At 44.4% G+C, this 23,866-nt stretch overlaps 1 protein-coding gene across 4 annotated transcripts in view; it reads right to left on the reverse strand.

Moving 5' to 3' along the window:
• Positions 1-23,866, reverse strand: part of Stox2 (storkhead box 2) — a 230,896-nt gene that overhangs the window by 15,219 nt on the left and 191,811 nt on the right. For 3 of the 4 annotated variants that reach the window (XM_075986734.1, XM_075986735.1, XM_075986737.1), the window contains one exon: positions 7,377-7,529. In XM_075986734.1, coding sequence (XP_075842849.1) covers positions 7,377-7,529 — 153 coding nt within the window. Of the gene's footprint in view, positions 1-7,376; positions 7,530-20,255; positions 20,376-23,866 lie in introns of all 4 variants that reach the window. The other variant, XM_075986736.1, reaches the window with a different exon arrangement.

Below are 23,866 nucleotides of genomic sequence, written 5' to 3' on the forward strand. Positions count from 1 at the left end.
TTCATTGTGCCACGGTGCACTTAGCTTGTCAGGGTATTTGAGTGAATGCTTAGGTCCTCCCTACCTGAAAAGATAAAAATCAGGAAGAGACATCCCTAGGAAGGTGCACCTCCTCCAAGCTGTAGGCCACTTCCTTTATTTCTTGGATATTCTGCATTTGCCAGTGTCAGGTACATCAAAGGGGTGGGATCTACAGAAATGATCTGAATGGTATAATCTAGAAACAGGCCAGATCAAACCATATAAATACTCCCAATACTTGACCCACAAAAATGGCAGTTTCACATGTCACGGTTGGAGCAGTACAGGAGACAATGAAAGCAAGCTTGGATGCCAAGGCCAGACTGTTAGATTGGAAGTCTGCTGTCTTTGATAATGGTATTATTGGTCGAATTGTTCATTCTTTTTCCACCTCATTCCCTACTGTAGTTTAGATCTAGAATGTTCCCTAAAACTCCTGTGCTAAAAGCTTGACTCTTGGCTTGTTGCTATTAAGAGTTGGTGGTACTTCTAGGAGGTCAAGTTTAATAGGAGGGTCTTTAGGTCAATGGGGCCCTTGATGGGCTCTGTGTGGCCCGGGTCTCTTCCTCTCTCCTTTGCTCCTGGGCTATGATCCTACCACAGAAAGCAGACTCACCATAGATCTGAAAGGAACAAGAGCATCTAACCACAGGCTGGAACCTTTTCAACTGCGACCCTAAATAAATCTTTTCTTTTTACAAGCTTTAATTGTTATAAGAAGTCAATGCCTCCCCGCCAAATTCACACCTTACACTTCTCACTCCTCCAGTAGTCCCTCCAACTGTCCTTTGTTTGGAGCTAAGGTCTTTGCAGGAATAGTCAAGTTCAAATGGGGACATTAGAGTGCGCCACAGTCCATTAGGAGTAACGCCCTTCTGAAAAAAGGAAAATGGCACAGCCAGAGAGATAGATGGAAGGGAGTGTGAAAAACACGGGTCAAAGATGGCCATGCACAAGGCAAGGAGAGATGCTTGGGACATATGTTTCCTTCACAGCCTTCAGAAGGGAGCAGACAGCCCCGCTGACATAGCGATTTGGATTTCTGGTTTCCAGAACCGTACACACCTTCATGTTGGTTGATCTCATCTGTTGTAGCAGCCCTCCCGGTGGTATCATTAAGGCAGCTGGTAACCTAGCCTCTGAGGCATCCGTTCTCACAGAGCTGCTGAGAATGTACACGGGTTTGGGGTGTGCACAACAGTGTGCGCCAGAGAGCAAGCACTCAATACACGCCAGCCACTGGTCTCAATTTTGGATCAGGAACCGTGGAAACCCAGGTTACCTTCACATGATGTGGTATAGCAACCAGAACCGCTAGGTGAGCTGGGAAATCTGTATGCCCTCGACCCTGCCAAACAATAAAAGTGGGATCTGACACGTTAGAACTGGTGCTCTCAGGGAGAGGAAGCCTGTGGGTGCAATGCAGCGCCCACCTTTGGGGGACATCCTTAGCAAGCGGGGAGAGGCTCAGATATAGCACCCACCCTTTGAGGACATCCTTAGCAAGCGGGGAGAGGCTCACATACAGCACCCACCCTTTGAGGACATCCTTAGCAAGGGGGAGAGGCTCACATACAGCACCCACCCTTTGAGAACATCCTTAGCAAGTGGGAAGAGCCTCACATACATCATATGGCTAAATGCAGTTAATCTTTTAGTTGCATATCTTCCTTGAATTTAGTGATCTATTTTTGATAAATGTACACTGAGTTTTTTCACAACTAAGTAGAAGACTGGTGTGATAAAGCTTGTTTTTAAATTCTTTGATACAGTGTACAAAATAGAAACTCTTTTTAACGGAATTCATGATATTACTCCAAACCACGCAATTCTTGGGTGCCGCCGTAAAAGAAAAAACAGCTACACACAAGGTAAGCAACTTGAGAGTTTTTTCATCCTCCTGCGAGCCAGAGCCTGCTGTTGAATGGCAGAAGACCCCATTCAGAACACGACCCCTAAGATGAGCACACACGCTGAACTCTGCTCTCAGGTGATGAAGCTGTGGGCACAATGCCCACACAACAAACCTGGGCTTAAAAAATCACAATAATATGGTAAGTTTCAATCATAAAAACCCACAGGTTTTTTACATAATCAGCAGAGAATAATGGCTCATGCCTATAATCTCAGAACTCATCAGGAGGACTGAAGTGAGTTTGAGGCCAGCCTGGGCTACATAGTAGTTTCTGATCAGACTGGACTATATAAAGAAACCCTTTCTAAAATGAAAAAAAAACACATGATTAATTCACCTTGACTGTTACTAAAGAAAGGTAAGTTATACGTCTTTTTATTTGCTCTTAAGTGTGTGTGTGTGTGTGTGTGTGTGTGTGTGTGTGTGTGTTTGTACACCAAATATGTGTGGGTACCTGCACTGGCCAGAAGAGGGCTTCAGATCTTCTGGAACTGGAGTATCGAGTATCAGCCTAACATGTGCTCTGAGGACCCAGTTTGGGTCTCTGAGAGGAGCAATGAGCATTCTTAGCTGCCTAGCCAGCTCTCTAGTCCATGAATCATATTAAGAGCAATCATTACTGCTGGTCTTGGAAAACCCATAGATTATACAAAATCATGGCCATAACATAATATATGCTAATCACCATTAAGAAAACTTTCTCTAGCTCTTCCTCAATGAAGGGACAAGAGAGAATCTGTGTTTTCCATGTCCGGGGATTCTCAGCGACACCAGTCAAACAGCGTTTACTCTGAAGACAGAAACCACAAGCACGTTCTCCCTTGCCGGTCGATCTATTTCACACTTCCACCTTGGCTTTTCTGGTTCAACTGAAAGTTGTAAAAATTTATACTTGTTACCATTAAGTCTTAGTACAGTAGCTGATGTTTTTAGCCCCCGATCTCACCCTGAGTTCTACCAGACACTTGTGGGGTTAACCTGACAAAGTGAGGCTCATCTGCATGCTCCACCCTTTCAGATTCTGCACCAGCAGGTGAGTCAGGATTTGCGGAGAACAGAGACAAGCTCTGCATTCTAACTGAGCTAAAGCTGGACGGACCTCTCCCTTTCCCACACCTTTACATCTTTCAAAGCAAAGGTAGGTATTTAAATCTATCGCATGGCTATATGGTGCTTCGTGGAAGGTAGGTATTTACAGCTATTGCATGTGTTTCCTGGAAGCACATTTTGCTTTGCTCCTTCAAATCTGATTGGTTCTCAGAACAGAGTACACATATGTGTGTTCTTTGCTAGGCAGTTTGGATTAAAGGCACTTTCATTCTGGGGTAAGACCTGTGCACGTTATTCAGTCTAGCCTGGAACTGATAGGCTCAAGCAATCTTTATCCATTACCTTCATTAGTTCCTGAGACTACAGGCTCGTGACTTCACGTCCAGTGTTAGATTGATTGAAATGCTTAATAATTCTATTATTATTTTTATTTGTGAAGAATGCTGGCTGAGTGAGAATTCCGAACGATGAGACAGAAAGAAAGCGTGGAATGGGCATGCTAACATTCTGCAGCTGACGCTAAAGCCAGCTCCAACTCTACATGCTGCCCCACAGTCCTCCACGGCCCTGAAGTGAGTCGGCCTAACAGGGATTAGCCCAATGTAACTGAGCACTCATCCTGGATGGGTGGGTGAGCAGTTCTTTAGGAGAATGGAAAACAATTATTCTTTTAAGATCTTTAGAAATAGTCTTAGGCTGAGGGTGTGGTTCTGTGGTAGGAGACTTGCTTGGCATGCACAAGGCCCAGCAAGGCGATGGATCTCTCACCACACACAAACACACACACACACACACACACACACCATACATATCCTGCACCACACACACACACACACACACCATACAGCCCACCACGCATACACATAGTCCACACCACACACACATACATACACACTACACACAGCCCACCACACATACACATAGTCCATACCACACACACACACATGCACACACACGCGCTTGCGCGCACACACACTATATACAGCCCACCACATACACAGCTTACACCACACACCATGAACACACACACACACAGTCCACACCCCCACCCCTCCAAGCACACATGCACATGCAATTCTGTAATGGAAACTGGTACACAGAAGTTGCTGAACCGACTTTCAAAGTTCAAATTATATTAAAAAGGCTCATCCTGCCATTTGTTTCTGGTACATTTTTACTCTTTGGAATACAGATGTCCAAAACAGTGAGAGGTCATATTTGAAATTATCCTTTTCATTTATAAAACATGCATCAAATATAAGATTTCAAATACTTTAATAACACTGTTGTATTTCAACATCTCTTTTTCAAATAGTAAACTACAAAAGAAGTAAATACCCTTACCTTTAAAACAAAGAAGGTAAAAAAAAAAGAGGTAAACAAAGAGTTAAAAACCCTCCAGACTTTTAGTACTGTCATTGAAAATGGACTTTAATTTAAAACAATTTTAAATTCTCAGTGATGTTTTGATCTGACATAGCTGAAGGAAAGCAACAAATAAAAGGAGGAGGAAAGGAAAAGAGGGCAGGTAAGCCAAGGAAATCTCCTCTTTTAGGAAATACTAGTTAAATGTTTGGAGCATAAGTCAGGCATAATGGTGTACACCTGTAGAGGCAGGATGATAAAGTTCAAGGCCGGCGTGGTCTACACAGTGAGGCTGTCTCAAAAATCAAAATTTTAAAACAAAACAAAACTAAAGGGGAAAAGTAACGGTTACTAAAGAAGAATTTCAGTAATTATTACCATGTCCTGGACCAGGGGTTAAGGGGCCAGTTAGTAAATATTGTAGGCTTTGTGAATCATGTGACCTACGCGGCAGCTCCTCAACTCCCCTATATCCAAGGAGCAGAGGTTAATCCAGAGTTATCAGGAATGGCTGTGTTCTAATAAAACTTTATTCACAAAGACAGGTGCTACTAGGCTTTTGAAAAGCTCCACCTGTTGCAAAGTCTACATGGTGTTTCTGCAAATTTCTGTGTCTGGCCCATAGTCCCCAGTGCTACACAGATGGGAAACTTTAGATAGCGCTTCTTACCATAAAACTTGGCAAAGCAGTTAGTACTTTGCCAGGGATTCGTTTTTGCTACAGTGTCTTGTAGCTTGGTGGCACTGTTTGTTGCTCAGTAGCGATGAGCATTTTACTACTGCATATGGGCTCTGCGTTCTTTCCTGGTTTACAGTCGTGGGAGGCATGGAACCACTTCTGAGAAAGTCACATGGCTTCTCGTGAAGCTGTGTAACTAACAATCTGAAGACTTTGAAAGCAGCTGGATGGTTCGCTGAATGAAGCAGTGGCCTAGTGTATATATATATATATATATATATATATATATATATATATATATATATATATATATAATAGCAGAAGAGTTGACCTGTACCAGAGGGTGCTGTTTGCCAAGAGTATTGTCCTCTCTTACCTAGGGAGCTGCGTGTCTTACTACCAGTGGGAAAGGCATGCTGGGCAGCTAGAAAAGGGGGACAAATAGTGAAGAATGTTTGGAGATAATAAAATGTTATAACATTTAAGATAATTTATAGGTTGCAAGTGTAGGTTGATGCTACTGTTGGAATAACGTATATAATATAAAAACACTTACATTGAAAATGGAGAGGGAGAGCATAGTGGCCCACGCCTTTAATCCCAGCACTAAGGAGGCAGAGGCAGGAAGACCTGAGTTTGAGGCCCACCTGGTCTACAGAGTGAGTTCCAGGACAGCCAGAGCTACACAGAAAAACCCTGTCTCGAAAAACTAAAAACAAAACAAAACAAAAAAGAACCATAATCAAACAGAAACAAGAAGAAGGAGGAGGAGGAGGAGAAGGAGGAGGAGGAGGAGGAGGAGGAGGAGGAGGAGGAGGAGGAGGAGGAGGAGGAAGAAGAGGAAAAAAAGAAAGGAGGGGGAAATTACTGGGAAGGAAACACATAGTTTCTTTGAGGCCAAAGAAAATGTATGGAGATGGAGGGTGGTAGGTCATGTTCATGATCTCCACGGGGTTGGTTCTTCTAGCCATTCCTTGTGTGTGCGCGCATGCGTGCATGCATGCGTATGCTCACGCACACTTTCTACACCTTGGCTTCCGGCCAAGCCAAGATCACTTCATCAACGCATTAGAGCATAAGATATGACCAAGGGTAAAGGATTTTTTCCCCCAAAGACAAGCAGTATAGGCAGCACAGGCCCACCTTTTCAGTCCCAGCCTACTCCCGGGCACCCTTAGACTCGGGACCTAAGCAAATGCTTACTGTTGTTTCTCTTTAACCATCTGGTTACTTATCACTCAGCTCTTCTGTAGCCAAAGCAGATTCATCTAACAGCATATATTACTGAAGTCTCTTTGAAAGCTGAACATTAAGTAGATCATGCATTTATTTTTAATGTGATTTCTATTTCAGTCTAGAAAGGGATATAGTATTCACTAAGTGGGCAAACTGGCAGTCCTATAAGGTGCACACTGCCCATCTATTTTACCTTTCTTTCTTTTCCTTTATTTATTTATTTGTTATTTATTGAGATGGGCTTTCTCTATGTAAAAAGCCCTGGCTGTCCTGGAACTCACTCTGCAGACCAGGCTGGCCTCCATCTATTTATAGATGTTAAAATATACATGCACAGAAAATGGCCTGTACCTAAGGAAATTTAGAGATTTCACAGCAAATGGGATTTTGAAAGTCTCTTGTAACACTAGACTTGGTGACTCTGGCAGGGGCCCAGCACTGGAGGGGAGTAGTGGATCTCTCCATGGAGATGGGGCATGGGTGTTCAGTATAGACCACAGCAAACAGCCTGATCACTGGAATCACCAGCAACCATTGACACCGCGGCTGTACCCACTGTCTTCATTTTGTAACAGTTAAGGGGGGAAAAAAGCAATTTTTTTCCTTTTAAAAAAGAAGTCTCAATTCATGAAGTAATGCTTTATTAAGGCTCATCAGATCATAACACAAACATGCGAGGCGTATTTATTTTAACATCATTTCTGTAGTTGGACTCCTGGGACTAAACATTGGCAGCTGTTTCTGATGAACCCCAAGTTTATATATTTAAGGAAGGCCGAACTGCAATGAATGAGTAGACTCTTGGTCATTCTCACCATTTCTTACAATGCTGGCTTAATTTTTTTCCCCTTAGCATCAAGTTAAAAAGTATTATATCAAAATATAAAAGTAAATGAAAAAATAAATAAGAATACAATAAAAAGTGCTGTACCTAAAGGAGTGACTTTGTGATTGTTATTATTTTAAGACACAGAAGAAAAGCATCTAGTCGGTTTGAGTTAAAGGGTTTTTTTTCCCCCTGGTGTCCCTTTAAAGTACTGGAGCCCACACCCCACACCCCACACCCATAGCCCACGTCCATTTAGAGAGAATGCCATTCTCTCCCGTTACCTGGGAAACACGTCGTCAGGTGTTCCATCAGTGCTTCTTGGGTGACAGGCTTCCTTGAAGAGTTCATTGCCGAGATGGCCAAGCAAAGGATTTCCCCGAGTGGAATAAACTGGGACTGGCTGATGGGGGACATACTGATTGGTGACACATCACCTGCAGAAAGATGAGTTTCAGGTGAGCGGGGTCATTAAAACACACCACGGTGTGCCACATCCCGGCCTCCACCATGCAACCCCCCCCCCAGGACGACCATGATCCTTGCACTATGAAGTCAATCAGTTTTGAATGCTGAAGATTGTTGAGATCACAGAAAATTCTACTCGGGTGGAAAGACTTCCAAGCCCAGTGGCCGCTCTGATAATCTCAACAAGCAAAATCCTCCTTAAAAACCTGGGCTCTCATTTGAATAGTGAGAGTACTAACGTCTTGTAACAAATGAGGCTTTGAAGAAAAATAACTTCTGCTTTTAGTAGTATGGAGATGATTTAGGAAGCAACCACTGCTCACATTTCAAAAAAATGTATTTGTGGTGAGTAATGGTGATTCGTCCTTCAAATGTTGAGGGTCTTTATGTGCTGGGCATCTGTCAGACAAGTTGGGAGCTCACATCGAAAGAGAAGCATCCCCTCCACAGCTGTCTCTGCCTTTGAACAGTTTTATTTAAGTGGAAGAGACAGACACAGAGATCAAGGTGATAGGGCTGAATGATGGGCGTAGAGCAGAGGACTGAGCAGTAAGCTCAGAGGATAATATGGGACAGCAGTATATTTACTCTCTGAGGAGCCAGTGGGACTCAGAAGCAGGGGACTAGAGGGTTCTTCTTAGGCTTTGAGATCTGAATCTGGCGTCAAGGGGCAGAGGATGGCTGGGGGGTGGGGGATGGGGATGAACTGAGGATGAGAGGAGCTACAAGCAAGTGTTTTTCCATGGAGTTGTAAAGAAGGGGCGCAGCTCTGCAGGAGCAACCTCGCAGCCACAGCTAAGTGCTCAAGGTTCTCATCATATGAGGAAGAGTGAGCCTTGGAAGAAACAGAAAGCCCAAATAGAACAGGTGTGGCTCTCATGAAGAAGGCCCATGGTGGCCCTGAAGATGACCACCTGGAAGAAAGCAGGGCAGGGCAGGGCAGGGCAGAGTGAAGTAGAGACCATGGCCCTTAGTATGCATCTCTGCCAGAAGGGATGGTGGAGACTGGAAGGCTGAAAACCTGGCATTGAAGGGTCAGCGATGTGTGTGTGTGTGTGTGTGTGTGTGTGTGTGTGTGCAGTGCCCAAGGAGGCCAGAAGAGGGCACTGAACCCCCTGCAACTGGAGTTACAGATCATTGTAAGCCACCCAGTGTGGGTGCTGAAAACGAAACTCAGGTTCTCTGGAAGATCAGTACATGGTCTTAATGGCTGAACAGTCTCTGCAGCCCCAGCCCCCCGTTTTTTGTTTTCTTTTATTATCCCTTAAGCATGCTTTCTCATGTAATAAGCTAACACAGCTGGCCAAAGACAAGACTCCGGTCAGTTTGTAACATTAATCAATATCCTCTCCAAAACATGTTTGGATGTCCTGAGGTCAATGGGCCTCCCTGCTGTCAGGGGACTTAAAGCTGAGCTTTGACACATCTCCTAGGTTGTGGGAGAGAACAGAAGACCCTAAGGAAAGAACTTGAACCCAACTTTGAAATGATGTAATGAATGCAATTAGCCAACAGAGCTGGAGTTCCCTGAGTGTTGGAACCAGTTCAACAGGTGTATGAGACAGAGCAGCGGAAACCAGTGTCCAAGACACGAGGCTTGTACCCCTCGCCAGAGCCCAGCTGAGGTCAGGGCTCCCCTCCCCCACGGCATCACTTGGGGACCCCATCAGCTCTGTTATGACGTCCGGTGGATATGAGAGGAGTAGGTGATACTACAAATGGATCAAACTCAAATTCAAAAACATCCAAGCAGATTTTACAAAGATCAGCAGAAACTAGAAACAGATTTAAGAGAGGACCTGCAAACTCTGGAGCGTTCCAAAAGCAGAGCCCTCTGAGAAGCTTTGATAGCATCTGGGGGAGGAGCAGCCGTAGAAATAAATACGAGAGATGTACAGCTGCTGCTGGGAGAGTCGGGCTTGCGCAATGTGGGTGGGAGGTGCTCAGTTCGCACTGCAGAACTGCATGCTGGGATTGTCTGAGTGGGCAGGTAGACCGCCATGTGCTGAAGTTACTTTGTTTTAAGAATATGGGCATTGTTTGAACAAAATTCTGACAGAGATGCTGCTCCGGTCATGTACACCTCCAGTCAGTAGAAGGGAGGGTGGGGTCTTCCACCAAAGGGGAAAACCAAAGCAGATTCGGGGATCTTTGGAGCTATAGATCACTTGGGAAGCAATACCGTCACCAAGCGTGCTATCGTAAGAAGAATTTCTCAGAGGACCAAGACACAGAAGCACGGTATAGAATTGCTGTAAATGCAGGTTGGAATACTTCATGGTTCTGCAGAGATTACAAAAGACGGCTCTACACAGATGCCTATTAGCGAAACAACTAGTTTCTGCTTGTCCTTGTGCGTTATGGGTCGTTTCTGTCATCTCCTCCGTGGATTTCTTTGCGTTCACTACGTGCTCACTGGAAGAGGCAGAAACTGTGGCAGTGCCAGGGGTATTTTTGCCAGGACCTCGTTTCACCATAACAAAGACTATGGGCAGTAACTTTTAATGTAGGATACAGAGCAAAGTGGAAATGGGATGTTCGAGATATGTCTCCATGCCGACTCATTCTATACTGCATTAAGAGCAATTACCTCCCACTCCTCATCCATCCCCAAATCAGTCCACACTGTCTACGCCAGCACTTCCTTGGACCCGCTCCAGAACTCCAGCTGCAGCGACCCCTATCCATATCCCCACCTCTACCGCAAACGGCCATCGTCTCTCACCTGGCCTGTTATATTAGCTTCATGGCACTCAGTTTTTCTGCCTTAGTCTTTAACAGCCCCTTTCTTCAGAACAACCAAGCTCCTCCAGGGAAGTCATAAATCATGCCACAACCCGGCACAAAACCCCACAGCCCTGTCTCTTACACGGAAAGAGAAACCTGACTCGGTATGGGTTACTTCTACAAGGCTCTGCAGTTTGGACCCGCCTAATGGCCTCTGTGGAATAGACCCCCATCTACTCACCACCGCCCTTCTTATTACAGGCTCACAACCTCCTGTTCTTGGATCCTGCCAGGCTTTCCCTAAACTCAGGCAGGGTCTTTGTCGTTTGTATTTTGCTCCTGGCCGGGGGTGCCTCTGGGGTGGACTTTTCCAGGGCTGGCCCCTTGTCATTACGTATAGATCAGAAAAGCCATACCCCCAGAGAGCCCCACTCAGACCACCGAAGCCAGTGCTGGACTTCCCTCTCTGAATGTGTGTGTGCGCTCACGTTTATAGCTTACTATCTGTCTCATCCACTAAACATGAGCTCCACGAGGAAGGAGACCTGAGCAGCCTGTGCCCAGCGCCTACAACATAGTGCTTACACTAGACAGCCAGTACAGGCTGAGTAGAGGAATACTTTCATTTAATAATGTAATAATACAAAGGGTTTCTAGGTGTATTTTTTAAACCATACTTTAATTCATATTTTGCTAAGCAATTACAAAACAAAGACCAAATATACTAAACTGTTTGATTTTTTTAAAAAGAGCCTCCCTAATTAATTTTGAGAAGGAAGCCCCCCCAAACACAGAATTTATCATAGAAAAAGATATCAAACATTAGGTGAGGTGTGAGTGTGTGTTTAAGATCTGTTAAAGAAATCATAAGCTCTCTCAGTACAACAGAACACATTCAGAGTTATCAAGATTTCCTGGGGATCTCTGTCAACATGATGAATGAGACAACTAGTCACTCTTAAAATATGTCACTGGAAAATTCTTCCAAGTACTGGAGAGATTGCTGAGTGGTTAAGAGCACTTGCTGCTTTTGCAGATGACCCAGGTTCAATTCCTAGCATCCATATGGTAGCTCAGAACCATCTTTAACTTAGTGCCAGATGATATGACACCCTCTTCTGGTTTCTGTGGGTACCAGACATATGTGCGGTGTACATTGATACATGCAGGCAAAACACTCATGCACATAAAATAAAAGCAAATTGTTCTTTAAAGAAATAAAGGAAAATTCTTCCAACTACTCCACATTTATTTTTTCAAAGACAATAAACTGTAAATATTGCTAAAATATATAACTCAAAGATCCCAGGATTTTGCATGAACTATGAATCATAACTTACTTGTCTATATATTTATTTTTACCTTATTTATTGGAATGTATGTGTGTTTATCACATCTGTGGGTGCCGCCAGAGGCTAGAAGAGGGTGTTAGATGCCCTGGAGCGGGCAGCTGTGAGCCGTGTGACTTGGATGCTGGAGCAGAACTTGTGCCTTCTGGAAGAGCAGTAGGTGCACTCGCCCACTGAGCAGGGAAGTGCCAGTTCCTCACTTGCCTATAATCTATAGGATGGATTTTTCTATTGTCAGACTGTCTTTGAAGATAGGGAAAGTTGACCATGAGATAATTTGTGGGAAGAATTCTTTCTGAACAGCTACCACTCCACCCTACTATACTTTAAAGGGGGGTGGTAACTACACTTTATTTTCTTACAAAAATCCACTTAAATACAGCCCTTGGGGTACAAATGTCCAAAGTAGGCTAATTCAGATACTCTCAAGCCCAGTATAAGCATTCAAGGTGAACTTCAAATGTGAAAAACCTGAAAATATTCCAGTAGTAAGCGAAGGGCATTGTTGTTGACATTTTGGACCCTGTTTTCAAGTAAAAGACTTTGTGAGCTGGTTAGCATGAGAAAGATAAGTTAGTGGGATGAACGATGAAGGGCACCAAAGATGGTCTCCGGACCACTAGAGGCGAGAGAGAAGACGGCAGAGCATGAAGGGGCGTGCTGAGCTGGAGAGCAGGTTGAGATGAGAGGAAGAGAAGAGCTGAAACCGGATCCTGGTAGACCAGATGGCTTAGCACTCATTCGCACTATTCAAGGCACTGGTTATGTTTCCATGGGGTCATCATGTGACATGTTCATGTGAGTCACTCTTCTGTGACTACAGGATAAACTGGTGCTGGCGACTGCCACTCCCACATCAACCAGGAAGGCCTGACACAATAGGACACCCTAGATGCCAGCTGGCTGTATCTTCCGGTCTATCTGTCTACACTCCTCACTTCCCCCTTGGAGCATGTCACTGTCTAGCACAAACATTTTCACTATTTGAATCTCTCTGTTTTCTCTTCCAACTTCCAGGCAGTTACTTTAGTTGGAATTATTTTTACCAACACACACACACACACACACACACACACACACACACACACACAAACGCACGCACAGCCTGAATTCAGAATCAGTTATTCTGCTTCTTCATGTCCTGTGTTTCACTGTAAATGTTCACTTAGTCTCTTCTGTGGGTGGAAGGGACTTCATGGAATTCATACCCCAGATTCTCAACTCACACACCATATTGCCATTCTCAACAATTAGTTGGGAAACAGGGTTGTTTAGAATTGGGAAACTCCTACTCTGTGAAGGCACTGGGATGTGCACAGCTAAGAACTCACTCTCCTCTTTTCTTTCTAAAATATCATGTGCTATTCTTCATGCACCCGCTCTATGTTGGAACAGCGTGTGTGCTACAGTGCACACATAGGGGGCGGGCATAAACTGCGGGAACTACTTAGCACCTTCTACTGCATGGCTCCCGGGATTGAAACTCAGGTCATCAGGGCAAGCACTTTTACCAACCAAGCCATTTGACTGGCCCAGAATCCAGTCTGTTAAGACAGATCTGGTTCATTATCTGGTAGCCTGCTTCCTTATCTGTAGAAGAAAGGTTTGGATGAACTTGTAGTATGCCTTCTTCCAGCTCCAAAGGTCTGTGGTTCTCTGCAAATTCAGCGGGATTTGGGGAGAGAATCAACTCACAATACATTTCTCATGCCCGACTCTATTTCCAGGTGTTGTAGAAATCACTTCCCTGCTGATGTGATCTGGAAGAGGCCTTCATTTATAAAGAAATGGCTAGCTATGTCAGCTATCATCTTTTCCCCTTGCATAATAAAACCGTCATGGTTTGTTCTAACTCAAGTCTGCTTGAGCTTTGCTCCTCGGGACCAACGTACCTTCCCTTCCTCGCCTCCGCCAAATTAACACTAGCATTAAAATTATGGATGCCAGTAAAATTACCACATGCAGCAGCTATGGCGGCTCCTCATAAAAAGTCTGAAATGCTCAGAGCCCACGGGGAGGAGACAGCTCTATTCCATTCCACAGAATGTGCTGCCTTTGCCAAGTTTTATCTCAGATGCCCCTGGGCGTGGGGAAATCATCCGCTCGCTAAGGTTACAGACAAATGAACAACTTCTCCGGTGCGCAGCCTCAGACAAATCTTGTGTTTTACAATTTAATTCAATTTATTAACCCCAATTTTATGTGTAAATGCTGCTTGGTTCTTTTAACAGAAGATCTACTGCAGCATTGTCCAAACGTTCTTCTAGAAAAGCACGTATCCCTTTCCCATATTTACTCGCGAAGACCACAGCAGCCTGCTGAGGGGACAGAGCATATGGCTTCCATTAGCTTACATGCCGCTAAGAAAGTTTCTTTGAAACCAGATTATTCGTCTTGACTTTCAACTGTTTGTGCTGAAATCTGGAAGAAAACTGACATTGAAAACGGCACTTTTACTAGTCTACTGTAAGTTTGTTTTCAAATGCCACTGGCTTCAAAACTTCAAGGCGGGGCCCTTATTGCAATAGGCAATGAAGAAAACTTGGCAATTAAGAAGAGGAGAGTGTTTGGTCCTTTGAACTTCTAGGGCAGCCTTTCCTGCTTCATTTTAACCCCAACAGTTCTCTGACACAAAATCCAATTCTTAAGCTGTTATTTGAGGAAACTGTTTGCACTCAAAACAGGAGAGTAAGGAGGAGGGGCCTATTATTGAGGCTGAAGCTGATCATGACGTTGTTATGACTTCCGAAGAAATTTCTAACGAGAAGCTGAGCTAAGAGCAATTGTGGTGACTTAGCGCGCACACACCAAAATGAGTCAGTGACCTCGTGTTACCCAGAATGCTCGGCTCTTGGCTGTATGGTGCAGACAGGTGCAGCTGGGTGGGATTAATCAGCTTATTGGTTTCCAGGAGAAAGCATCGTCTTTCTAGCTTCTGACCTTCCATTTGTCATCTTAGCTACAGAGTCTCAGTACTCAGTACTTTAGTTACTTGGGTTTCTTGCTACTGAGACCTGGCTGCTGTTGGGAAGTTGTCATAGAATAAGGAGAGGTTACAAGCCCAGAGAAGGACAACAGTGGACAGCAGTGGGTGAAAACCCCCTCGGCATAATAAGGATCATCTGTCCTAATCACAGCAGTTAGCGCTTTGGACCACTTGCCCGTTGGCTATAGATTTATAGCCGAAGAATTAGAAGGGCGCTATGAGCTATCGGAAGAGTTACATTCTTCAGTACATCAAATCTTTGCTAAAACTCCATGGTGTAAGCCACCCACTGCTCCTGGGTATGTGTGAGAAATCAGGGGTAGAAAGCAGCAGATTGTCAGGCGGTCAAGTGTATGGACGAATGAGAAGGCTCTGTACATCAGGACAAGATCAGGCTTGGCTCTACTTCCTACCACGATGGTGGTGATACCAGCTACTTCCCTGCTCTCTGCTCCCTGACTCAGAACTCAGTTAAAATGAACTTAGTTATAAATTAGCTGTATCTCCCTGACCTGAGATAGAAATCACGAGAAAATGCCAGTCTTGGCCAACAACAACTAATACATCCCCTGAATATATGTAGTTCTGTACGGTACATATTTAACGAGTGTTCCCATGGAAAGCGCAGTCTTCCTTTAAAGGGAGTGCCTCAAATAGAACCGACTCTAAATTCCTCGTGGAATTCCTAGTCATCTACTTCTCCTCCATTTCCACCATCCAGCAAAACCCTGCCTGTCCGTAAAGATGTACCAGGCATTCCCATTTCTATTGATGAAAATTTTCAACTATAATTTAATAAAGCGGCCTGACATTTGCAGGACTGTCCTCGACGTCAGGCTCCCCAGGGCTGTGTCTCGGGCTCTGCATTCCTGCTTCATCTGCTGAGGGATCCGGACTACGCTGTGACGGATTTCTGTGAAACACAACTGCTACTCAACAACCCAGCCTAATTAAATACAGGTCAGCTGTGGTTAGGACGGCAGTTCCCGGAGTACAGCACCCTGGACGGAACAGGTGCCACGCCACACCAGCCTCCTTCTCGACTGCCACCTTCTGTCCCCTTCTGACAGCCAGAGAGGTGGACGTTGAACTGAGTGAGAAGAGTTCTGAAGGACAGAGAAAGTTCTGCGGCTTTGAACAGACTCAGAGAACACGCCAACTCACGGTAGCATTAAATAACTCTCCTCCCTAAATGTCAGGACAGCGACAAAACCCGGTAACTCTGTTCTTATACCATGAGATTGAGATCCCAGCCCTGCGATTGATTAGTTACACCACAGGGGGAAAGTGGTTTAATTTTTCGTGTCTCGATTTCTTCATTTTTTGCAAAGTGTCTACGGCAATGGTTCTCAGCCTTCCTAATGCCGTGACCCTTTAATACAGCTCCTCGTGTTATGGTGACCCCATCCATAAGACTGTTTTTGTTACCACTCCATAACTGTAATTTTGCTACTGTTATTAATTGTAATGTAAATATCTGACATACAGGGTATCTGATATCTGACCCCTGAGAACCACTACTCCATAGTGACACTGACCTCACAGTGATTGAGGGGATTAGATGAAACAATAGATGTTGAGCATACTGCCCTGGAGACCTAATATTTAATAAATAGTAGCTAGTATTAAAAATATATCATCTTCAAGCCTGTCTAAATTTAATCCATTTCTTTTTTCGTCAGTACTTGAATTATTCCAACAGAAAATTAATTTAGCTAGAAAAAGAAGTTAATTTAGCCATAGAAATTAATTTAGTTATTAAAAAAAACCCTCTAAAAGATAGCTTAGCCCATGCTAAGAAGGGTAGTGGTCCTCCTTACACTGACGACGAAGAGTGTTCTCCTGATACTTAGGTAAGAGAGCCTGCTCTCAGGAAATTGAATATTTCCACCGAGACACAGGGGTCTTGTAACTTCTGGGCCGGGAGACAATGGCCTTAGAGCAAACACGAGACGTGGATGTCACTAGGGCATTTACGGAGAGTGTTGCGGTGGTAAAGAAATCTGGCCCTTTTCAAAACAGTGGCTGGAGCAGCTCTTCACCCACACTGCCTAAGACACAGCTCCTTGTACTAACGATGGTGGCACTGGGAGTCAGAGAACTTCAGATGGTCACTGGGAGTCTTGTCACCAGCATGGCTGCCCCTTGGGAAAATGTCCCACAGCAGTCCAAAAATGTGACTTTCACACAAAACTCAGGATTTTGTTTGCTCCTTACTTAGAGACGACTTGCCCAATAAAATCAAAGAAAACTGTTATTGAGGGCCACACTTAAGAGCTACACCCTCACGCTTGTTCCGATGACACCGGTCCTATGCCGCAGGCATGGATGGCTTTCTCAGCTGTCACTGCACCTCGGTGTGACAACAGTCATAATTTCCAAAGCCTCGCATGACTTCTGAGGTTTTCCCTAGCATTAATCGTCCCTGTGGAAATTCGTTTTAAAATTTAATTTAGTCTTTAAGATGTATTTATTTGGGCATATTTGGGGGAGGTAGCTAGGATATGTAAATCTACACCGTGTCTGATTAAATGAGGGCACTGATAAGCAATGCTGCAGCACGTGGATTCTTGCAGCTATTTTGGGTCTATCATAAGATGTTACTGACTGTGGCTCCCTGTCAGCGCTATGATCACACCAGGAATGGTTCCCCCTAACAACTGTGCTTTGGTACTGACTATCTGACCCCTGTCATACTTCTCTTCCTCTCCCATCCCCAGTCTCTCATGGGCTCTATTCTTTTCTCTTCTTTGAGAGACTGACTTTTTCAGCATCTACTAATTTATTAGAACATATTTCATTTGTCCTTTTGTGAGTGGCTTGTTTCATTTAACATGATGCTTTCTGAGTCTACCAAAATTAATAAATAGTGTGTTATTTTAAGTACAAGGAAAGTTGATGTTTTTTCCATAACTTCCTACTGAGCTCTTTCTGCACGTGGAAAGTGAGAGGCGATGTGAATTGTAGATTGAGCATACATTTAAAGTCCTTGATTTCAATGAGTACAGGTCAGACATAAAAATGAGAAAAAAAACCAAAATGTTCAAATTAGTGTTTAAAGAGTGCTTTGAAGGACTGTAGCAAAAATGAGAACAATAAACAAAAATGCATGACTAGCAGATTGTTCAAAGGACCATGGGAGCTGACACACACGCTTGGGAGACAGGAGAACCGCAAGACAAGGGCAGTCTCGGTTACACAGCAAGTTCAAGACCAGCTTCGGCTACATGAGACCCGGTCTCCAACACAAAGACAAAATGAAAACAAGACCCTCTAAATTAGACTCCAGTGGCTGAAGCAATGACAACAGCTGACACATGGAGTCTCATGAAGTTAAAAAGTGTCACCCTGGCAGAGGAAAGCTAACTGAATAAAGAAACAGCATTTGCTAGCTGTGTGTGACACAGGATGACAGTCTTCAGTACCCAAAACCGACAAAGGTCTGAAACAACAAGAAATTAAAGGAACTAATCAATAAATGGGATGATGAAACAGATAGTTCTCAAAAGAGGAAACAAAACAGCCAATAAACGGAGTCATCGAAGAAATACAAATTAAAACTAGATTGATACTCCATCTCACCCCATTCAGAACGGCAATCATCAATTTTTAAAAATGCTGGCAAAGATGTAGACAAAAGGCTATTCTCTGTTCTACTGGTGGGAATGTAAGCTAGTCCAACGTCTATAGATAAGAATATGTATTTTTAAGAAAGAGAGTTCCCCCCAAAAATTAAATATAAAACTGTTATATGATTCAGATATTACCCATCCTGGGTATTTATCCAAAGGACCAAAGGACTCAAGTAATCACAGAGACACTGACAACACTGTTCACAGTAGCTAAATTATGACACCAACTCAGGTATATAACAACAGAGGAATGGAAACAAAACGTGTATGTGTAAGCTCACACACACACACAAACACAAACACACACCCCACACGGACATTTTAGCCCTAAAGAATGAGGTTACATCGTTTGCAGGAAAATGGGTGCCACTGGAGACAATCGTATTCAGACAATGAAATCAATCTCAGAGAGACGAATAGCGTATTTTCTCTTGTCTGTGGTAGTTAGATTTTACAGAGATACATAAAATCATGTATGTTACACGTGGCATGAAAATAGCAGGGAAACTGGACAGGGGCCTAGCAGCCGGGAAAAGGGGGAGAAAAAGGAAGCTAAGGAGGTGCAGAGACACGAGGCACCATAACTTCTGCACAAAGATGTCCCTGTGTGATGACGCCTGTACAATGACCACACACAACGGAAACCCAAAGGAAGGGAGATAGGGTGGACGAACAAACTTCATGTTGCGGCAATTTCCTCCATTGGGAGACTTTATGTGGAAGAGGGGTCTTAAAGGGGGGCTCCAAGGATCAGCAGCACTAGCCGGCTGTGGGGTTTCTCGGCAAGCGCTCTCCTGACCAAGCATCCTTTGAGACCGACTTGGCATCCTCAACCATAACGAACCAAAGCATCCTTAGTGATGAGAAAAGAAAGGCACCACGCTTTCTTTCCCTTGGTGGAAGGGGGAACTGTGCGCATGGCCGCAACCACAGAGAGAGAAGAGGGGACCTGCCAATGGAGACTTGGACTTCTTTTAAAACATTCCAATTATGCAAATTACATAAAGGACCTAATACTCTGAGACATGTCGTTACTAAAGAACAATATTGACTACATTTGGGGAGGTGGCAAAAAAATAATCATATTTTCAGATGCCGTTTTTGTGTTGGTGAATGCAATCCGGCAAGTATTTTTGCCATTTTTTAAAAAAGATTTTGTATGAAAAGCTCATGGATGTTATAAAAAAAAATAATAGCCCTGTAATAATCAAAATCCTAAACCAGATCCTAATGAAATACTCCAACTTTGTGAGTTCATAGAAGCCTCAATGTGATGCTGTTCTTAGAAAGCCTCTGGCTCTGAGGGTGTAAATATGACTCCCTTACCCTTGACTGGGGGGCATGCGGTCTCTGAGTGTGTAAACCGGACTCCTTCAGCCTTGAGTGTGATATATGTGGGGTCCCAGGACAAATAACACACACACACACACACACACACACACACACACACACACACACACACACACACATCTCATGAACTGTATATTAAACAGAAGAGCCAGGCAGTGGTGGTGGCCCATGCCTTTAATCTCAGCACTTGGGAGGCAGAAGTAGGCGGATCTCAGTGAGTTTGAGGCCAGGCTGGTCTACCAAGCGAGTTCCATGACAGCCAGGTCTGTTACACAGAGAAATCCTGTCCAGAAAAAAAAAATGAAGAGGAAAAAAAAATCCAAGGATCTTTTTCCCTTTGAGGAGTGAGAGAGACATGCAGAGAATGGAAACGCCAAGCACTCTAGTTACTTCCTAGCCTCGGACCTACAGCTGCTGACTGTCTGGCCCCAGTGCAGCAATGGCTCATGATGGTGTGGTCACATGCAATGGGCAGCCTCCATGGGAGAGTTCGGACTGCCTGAGATGAAGGTGGAGGGCATACTAACAGTAAGACCACTTCTCAGAGGTCCGCTCGCCCAGGTCACAGGTGGTATGGACATTTTTAACATATATAGATATATCATTTTTTTTCATACAACAATTTTTGAAATAAAAGCAGGGGAAACCTACCTGACCCTTTCTGGACTGGCTCCATTCCCCAGGTAGCTTTGATGCTAAAGCCTGGTGCATGCTAGGGGAACGCATCCAAGCACAAGAAGGAGCCAGTAACAGAAATGGACGTCCTAGAATCTGTAATAAGAAGAGAGAGTAAACGTTCGAGCAATCGTATCCTAAATGAGCATTTCAGATTGGTAACTGTAGGCCTGTGGAACACAACAACAAACCGGCGCTTTACCTTGGAAGGTATAAATATTTGAAATGGGCTAAAGAATCCTGGGCTCTTCTTACAAATCAGGGCTTGTGACGCAGAGACAAGTTCCGTCAAAAGCACCTACCAAAGGCTCTGTGGGTGTACTTTGCTGGTAATGGTTTTACAAACGGAGGGGGTGGGGAACGAATCATCTTTACCACCCTTTCGTCCTATTTGCATGAAACGGCTGGATCCTGAGGCACTCACGCCTAGCACACAGATCCCAGCCGCGAGGACTGAGCCAATATCCCACTGCGGTGTCTCGGGATCTGCAGCGTCATTCCTCTTCCGATGCCTCTCTGCAAAGTGAAGTCGCAGGGACCAATCAGCCTGACTTCTCACTCCCCTGCCCAGAATCCTTTGTGAGCTGAAATGAGTCATCGCTCCCAGAAAAGCTATAGCCTGTGTGTGTGTCTGTTAGCTCCTTTGTCTGTGTGGTGCAGTGTGGGGACTTGGAGGGCAGGACAGACCCCAGGTGCAGAGGGGCTAAGGAGCACACGCTCCTCTCCAAGGGACCCAGACACCATCACATGCATTAGTTTCCCCGACACATTTTTTTTTAATCACCAAAAGTAAAAGGGCACATACCTCCAAAATGCTTGAAGAAAGAACACACACATAAAATTTGATCTGGCATCATATACTCAACAAACTGCAATCAAAGACCTGCTACATTGTCCTATTTTTTTTTTGTTGTTTGTTTATTTTTAGGGCGGTTCTATAGCACACCGAATCAAAGTTCAGCCGCAGTGAGCTATTCGCCATGAATTCCAGTTACTGCGCAAGTCTCTGCAAACCCAGGGTTCCTCACCCTGTCAAGCTGCTGCCCGGGCAGCAGCGGTGCAGCTCCGCCACTGCCCATAAAGGCAGCATCGGGGAATGAGGTCACTATGTCAGGAGCTCAGGCGCAGCTTCAGGCTCTCTGGAGCTCACAGCACAACTGGTAGGAGTCAACAGGATTTGTGGTTTTGTGTCGCAGCTTTGTCTGCTTTTCAAAAATTTTAAAAAGAAATCCTATGTCTAAGATCAGGAAGGGAAGAAAAAAATCAATTCCGTGTCTATGCAAAAAAAAAAAATGTCTTGTTCGTTGCACCATCTGTAGCAAGCTCATTATTAGCCCACGCTGAATACCTCCTACATTTGTGTGTGTATGTGTTATATATAAACACGTACAAACATACAATGACACACACACACACACACACACCAGACTCTATAGGGCAGAATTACTTAGACAACATTCGGCTTTGTACTGACAGATGAAACGCCATCACAGTGTTCTCAGGCAGAGAAGGGGATGAAGGTGCATGGAAGACAGAAGGCAGGGACATCAACCATCACACAAAGCTCAGAGGGAAAAAAAAATGGAGTCTGGAGAAAAAGAATAATAACGAAGAAAGAAATGAACAATACTGTACTCAAACAGCATCACCCAGTCCCCCAGACAGGCAGCCTTACTCTCTCACCTCAGAACCAAACAGACACACCCATCAGTGACCCCACTCTCGCTACCAGACAGATCTGGGCTGCAGATGATGTCTGGACAGCAAGTTCACGGCTTCCTCATGAACACAGCAGCCAAACTACAGAGAGAAGGTACCGCGGAAGCTAGTCACTACAAACACGAAGTCCCCAACACGGTCCTTCCAATTTACTTCCATCCTTCCTTTCTCAAGATAGGATCTTATTCTGTAGCCCAGGCTAGCCTGAAACTGCCTGTGATCCTCCCGCCTCAGTCCCAAAAGTTCTGTGACGATGAGCATGATGAGCATTAACCCCCATACCTGACAGCTCTTCCAAACTGCTGAGCTGGGAGGCTCCCTAAGTGGATCAGCAGGCTGGGCCACCTGAACCTTGTTGTGCCATTCCTTTGCTTCAGCCTATTCGGAGACACACTACCATGAAACTCAGGTCCTATCTCAAGCCGCTCTCTGGCAAGTGTCAATCAGTTTCTCCCCTATAGGGAGTGATTCCCAGTCTGGCCTTGGGAAGCTGTGACAACATTCAACCCTCTTTGGCCTGGTCAATACATCCAATAGCTACAAATATCCATCAGCCTGGTTCCTATATGCCAGACCGCGTATTCATTTATTGCTAGATTGATATGGTTGACTCCAATGTTAAGCAAACAAATCAGAAGCTTTGGTGTCTGTCATCATCTTCTGGCTCTTCACACCCTCAGTCCCCATGAGTTTCTTCCTGTGCTAACTCTTTCCATGCTGGGGACACCAGGGTTCCACCTGTGGCACTACGGAGGCTTTGTCATGAACTCCACTAATCAATGAGTGTGGTAGACGTTACCTACCGTGTATCCCCAACCATCCCTCAATAACTATCACTAAAGTAGGCAATGCTTTGACTTACTGAATCCTTTGACATATCAAGGCTTCATGCACTTAAAAAAAACTATGAATTATACCATTTATGCTTTTTTTTTTAGAAATGGTTTGGTCTTGAATTTCCCTTCTAAAGTATTCTTAACTCTCTCCTCCTGGTCAGTCACTGTAGTCTGAACCTGGGGCTCAGGACTGGAGCTTTTTATCAATGCAACCCTCAAATAATCAATTCTCTTTAAATATAGCTGAATCCTTTATTATAAATCCAGAAAAATCTACCCAATGCATCTATGAAGGTCAGTCTTCATTGTCAATATAACTGGATTAAGAATCACCTAGGTCATGGGCAGGGGTAGCATATGACTTTAATTGCAGCATTTGGGAGGTGGAGGCAGGCAGATCTCTATGAGTTCAAAGCCAGCCTGGTCTACAAAGCAAGTTCCAAAACAGTCAGGGCTGTTCCACAGGAAAACCCTGTTTCAGGGGGAAAGAAAAAAATCACCACAACAACAAAATAATCAGCTAGGCGACACACTTCCAGGTGTCTGTTAGCGGTTTCCAAAGAGACTCAGCTGAGAAAGAAAGATCACTGAATATGGGAAGCCAGCTGAACACCAGTATCTGTCTTTCCCCTTAGTTACTATGCATTCGATGTAGTCACCTTCCTTTCTGCCACCATGACAATGTCATTAGCCCTCACAGCCTAAGGCCCTCCAGGGAAGTATCAGACCGTTGTGCCTACTATTAACAGCTAAAGATTCCACTTCCCTGTTTGTCTATTAATGTCAAATCAGTGAATAAGCAAAAATAAAAGCCCAACTACCCAAGCGGATAGAAAACAACCACTAAAGATGTGTTCAAAGTTTCCAATATCTAAACATAAATGTCTCCACCCAGATATAGGTCTTTTCTGTTCACAGATAGAAGCACCTAACCCTTACAAGGAGCCTGAAAGATAAGTTCCGGTAAGATTTCCATTTTTAAAAGAGTCAACCTGCCTCCTTCCTGATGGTACAACCACTGAGTGCAACACA

This window comes from Microtus pennsylvanicus, chromosome 9 (genome assembly GCF_037038515.1).
Source record: "Microtus pennsylvanicus isolate mMicPen1 chromosome 9, mMicPen1.hap1, whole genome shotgun sequence".
Taxonomy (NCBI): Eukaryota; Metazoa; Chordata; class Mammalia; order Rodentia; family Cricetidae; genus Microtus; species Microtus pennsylvanicus.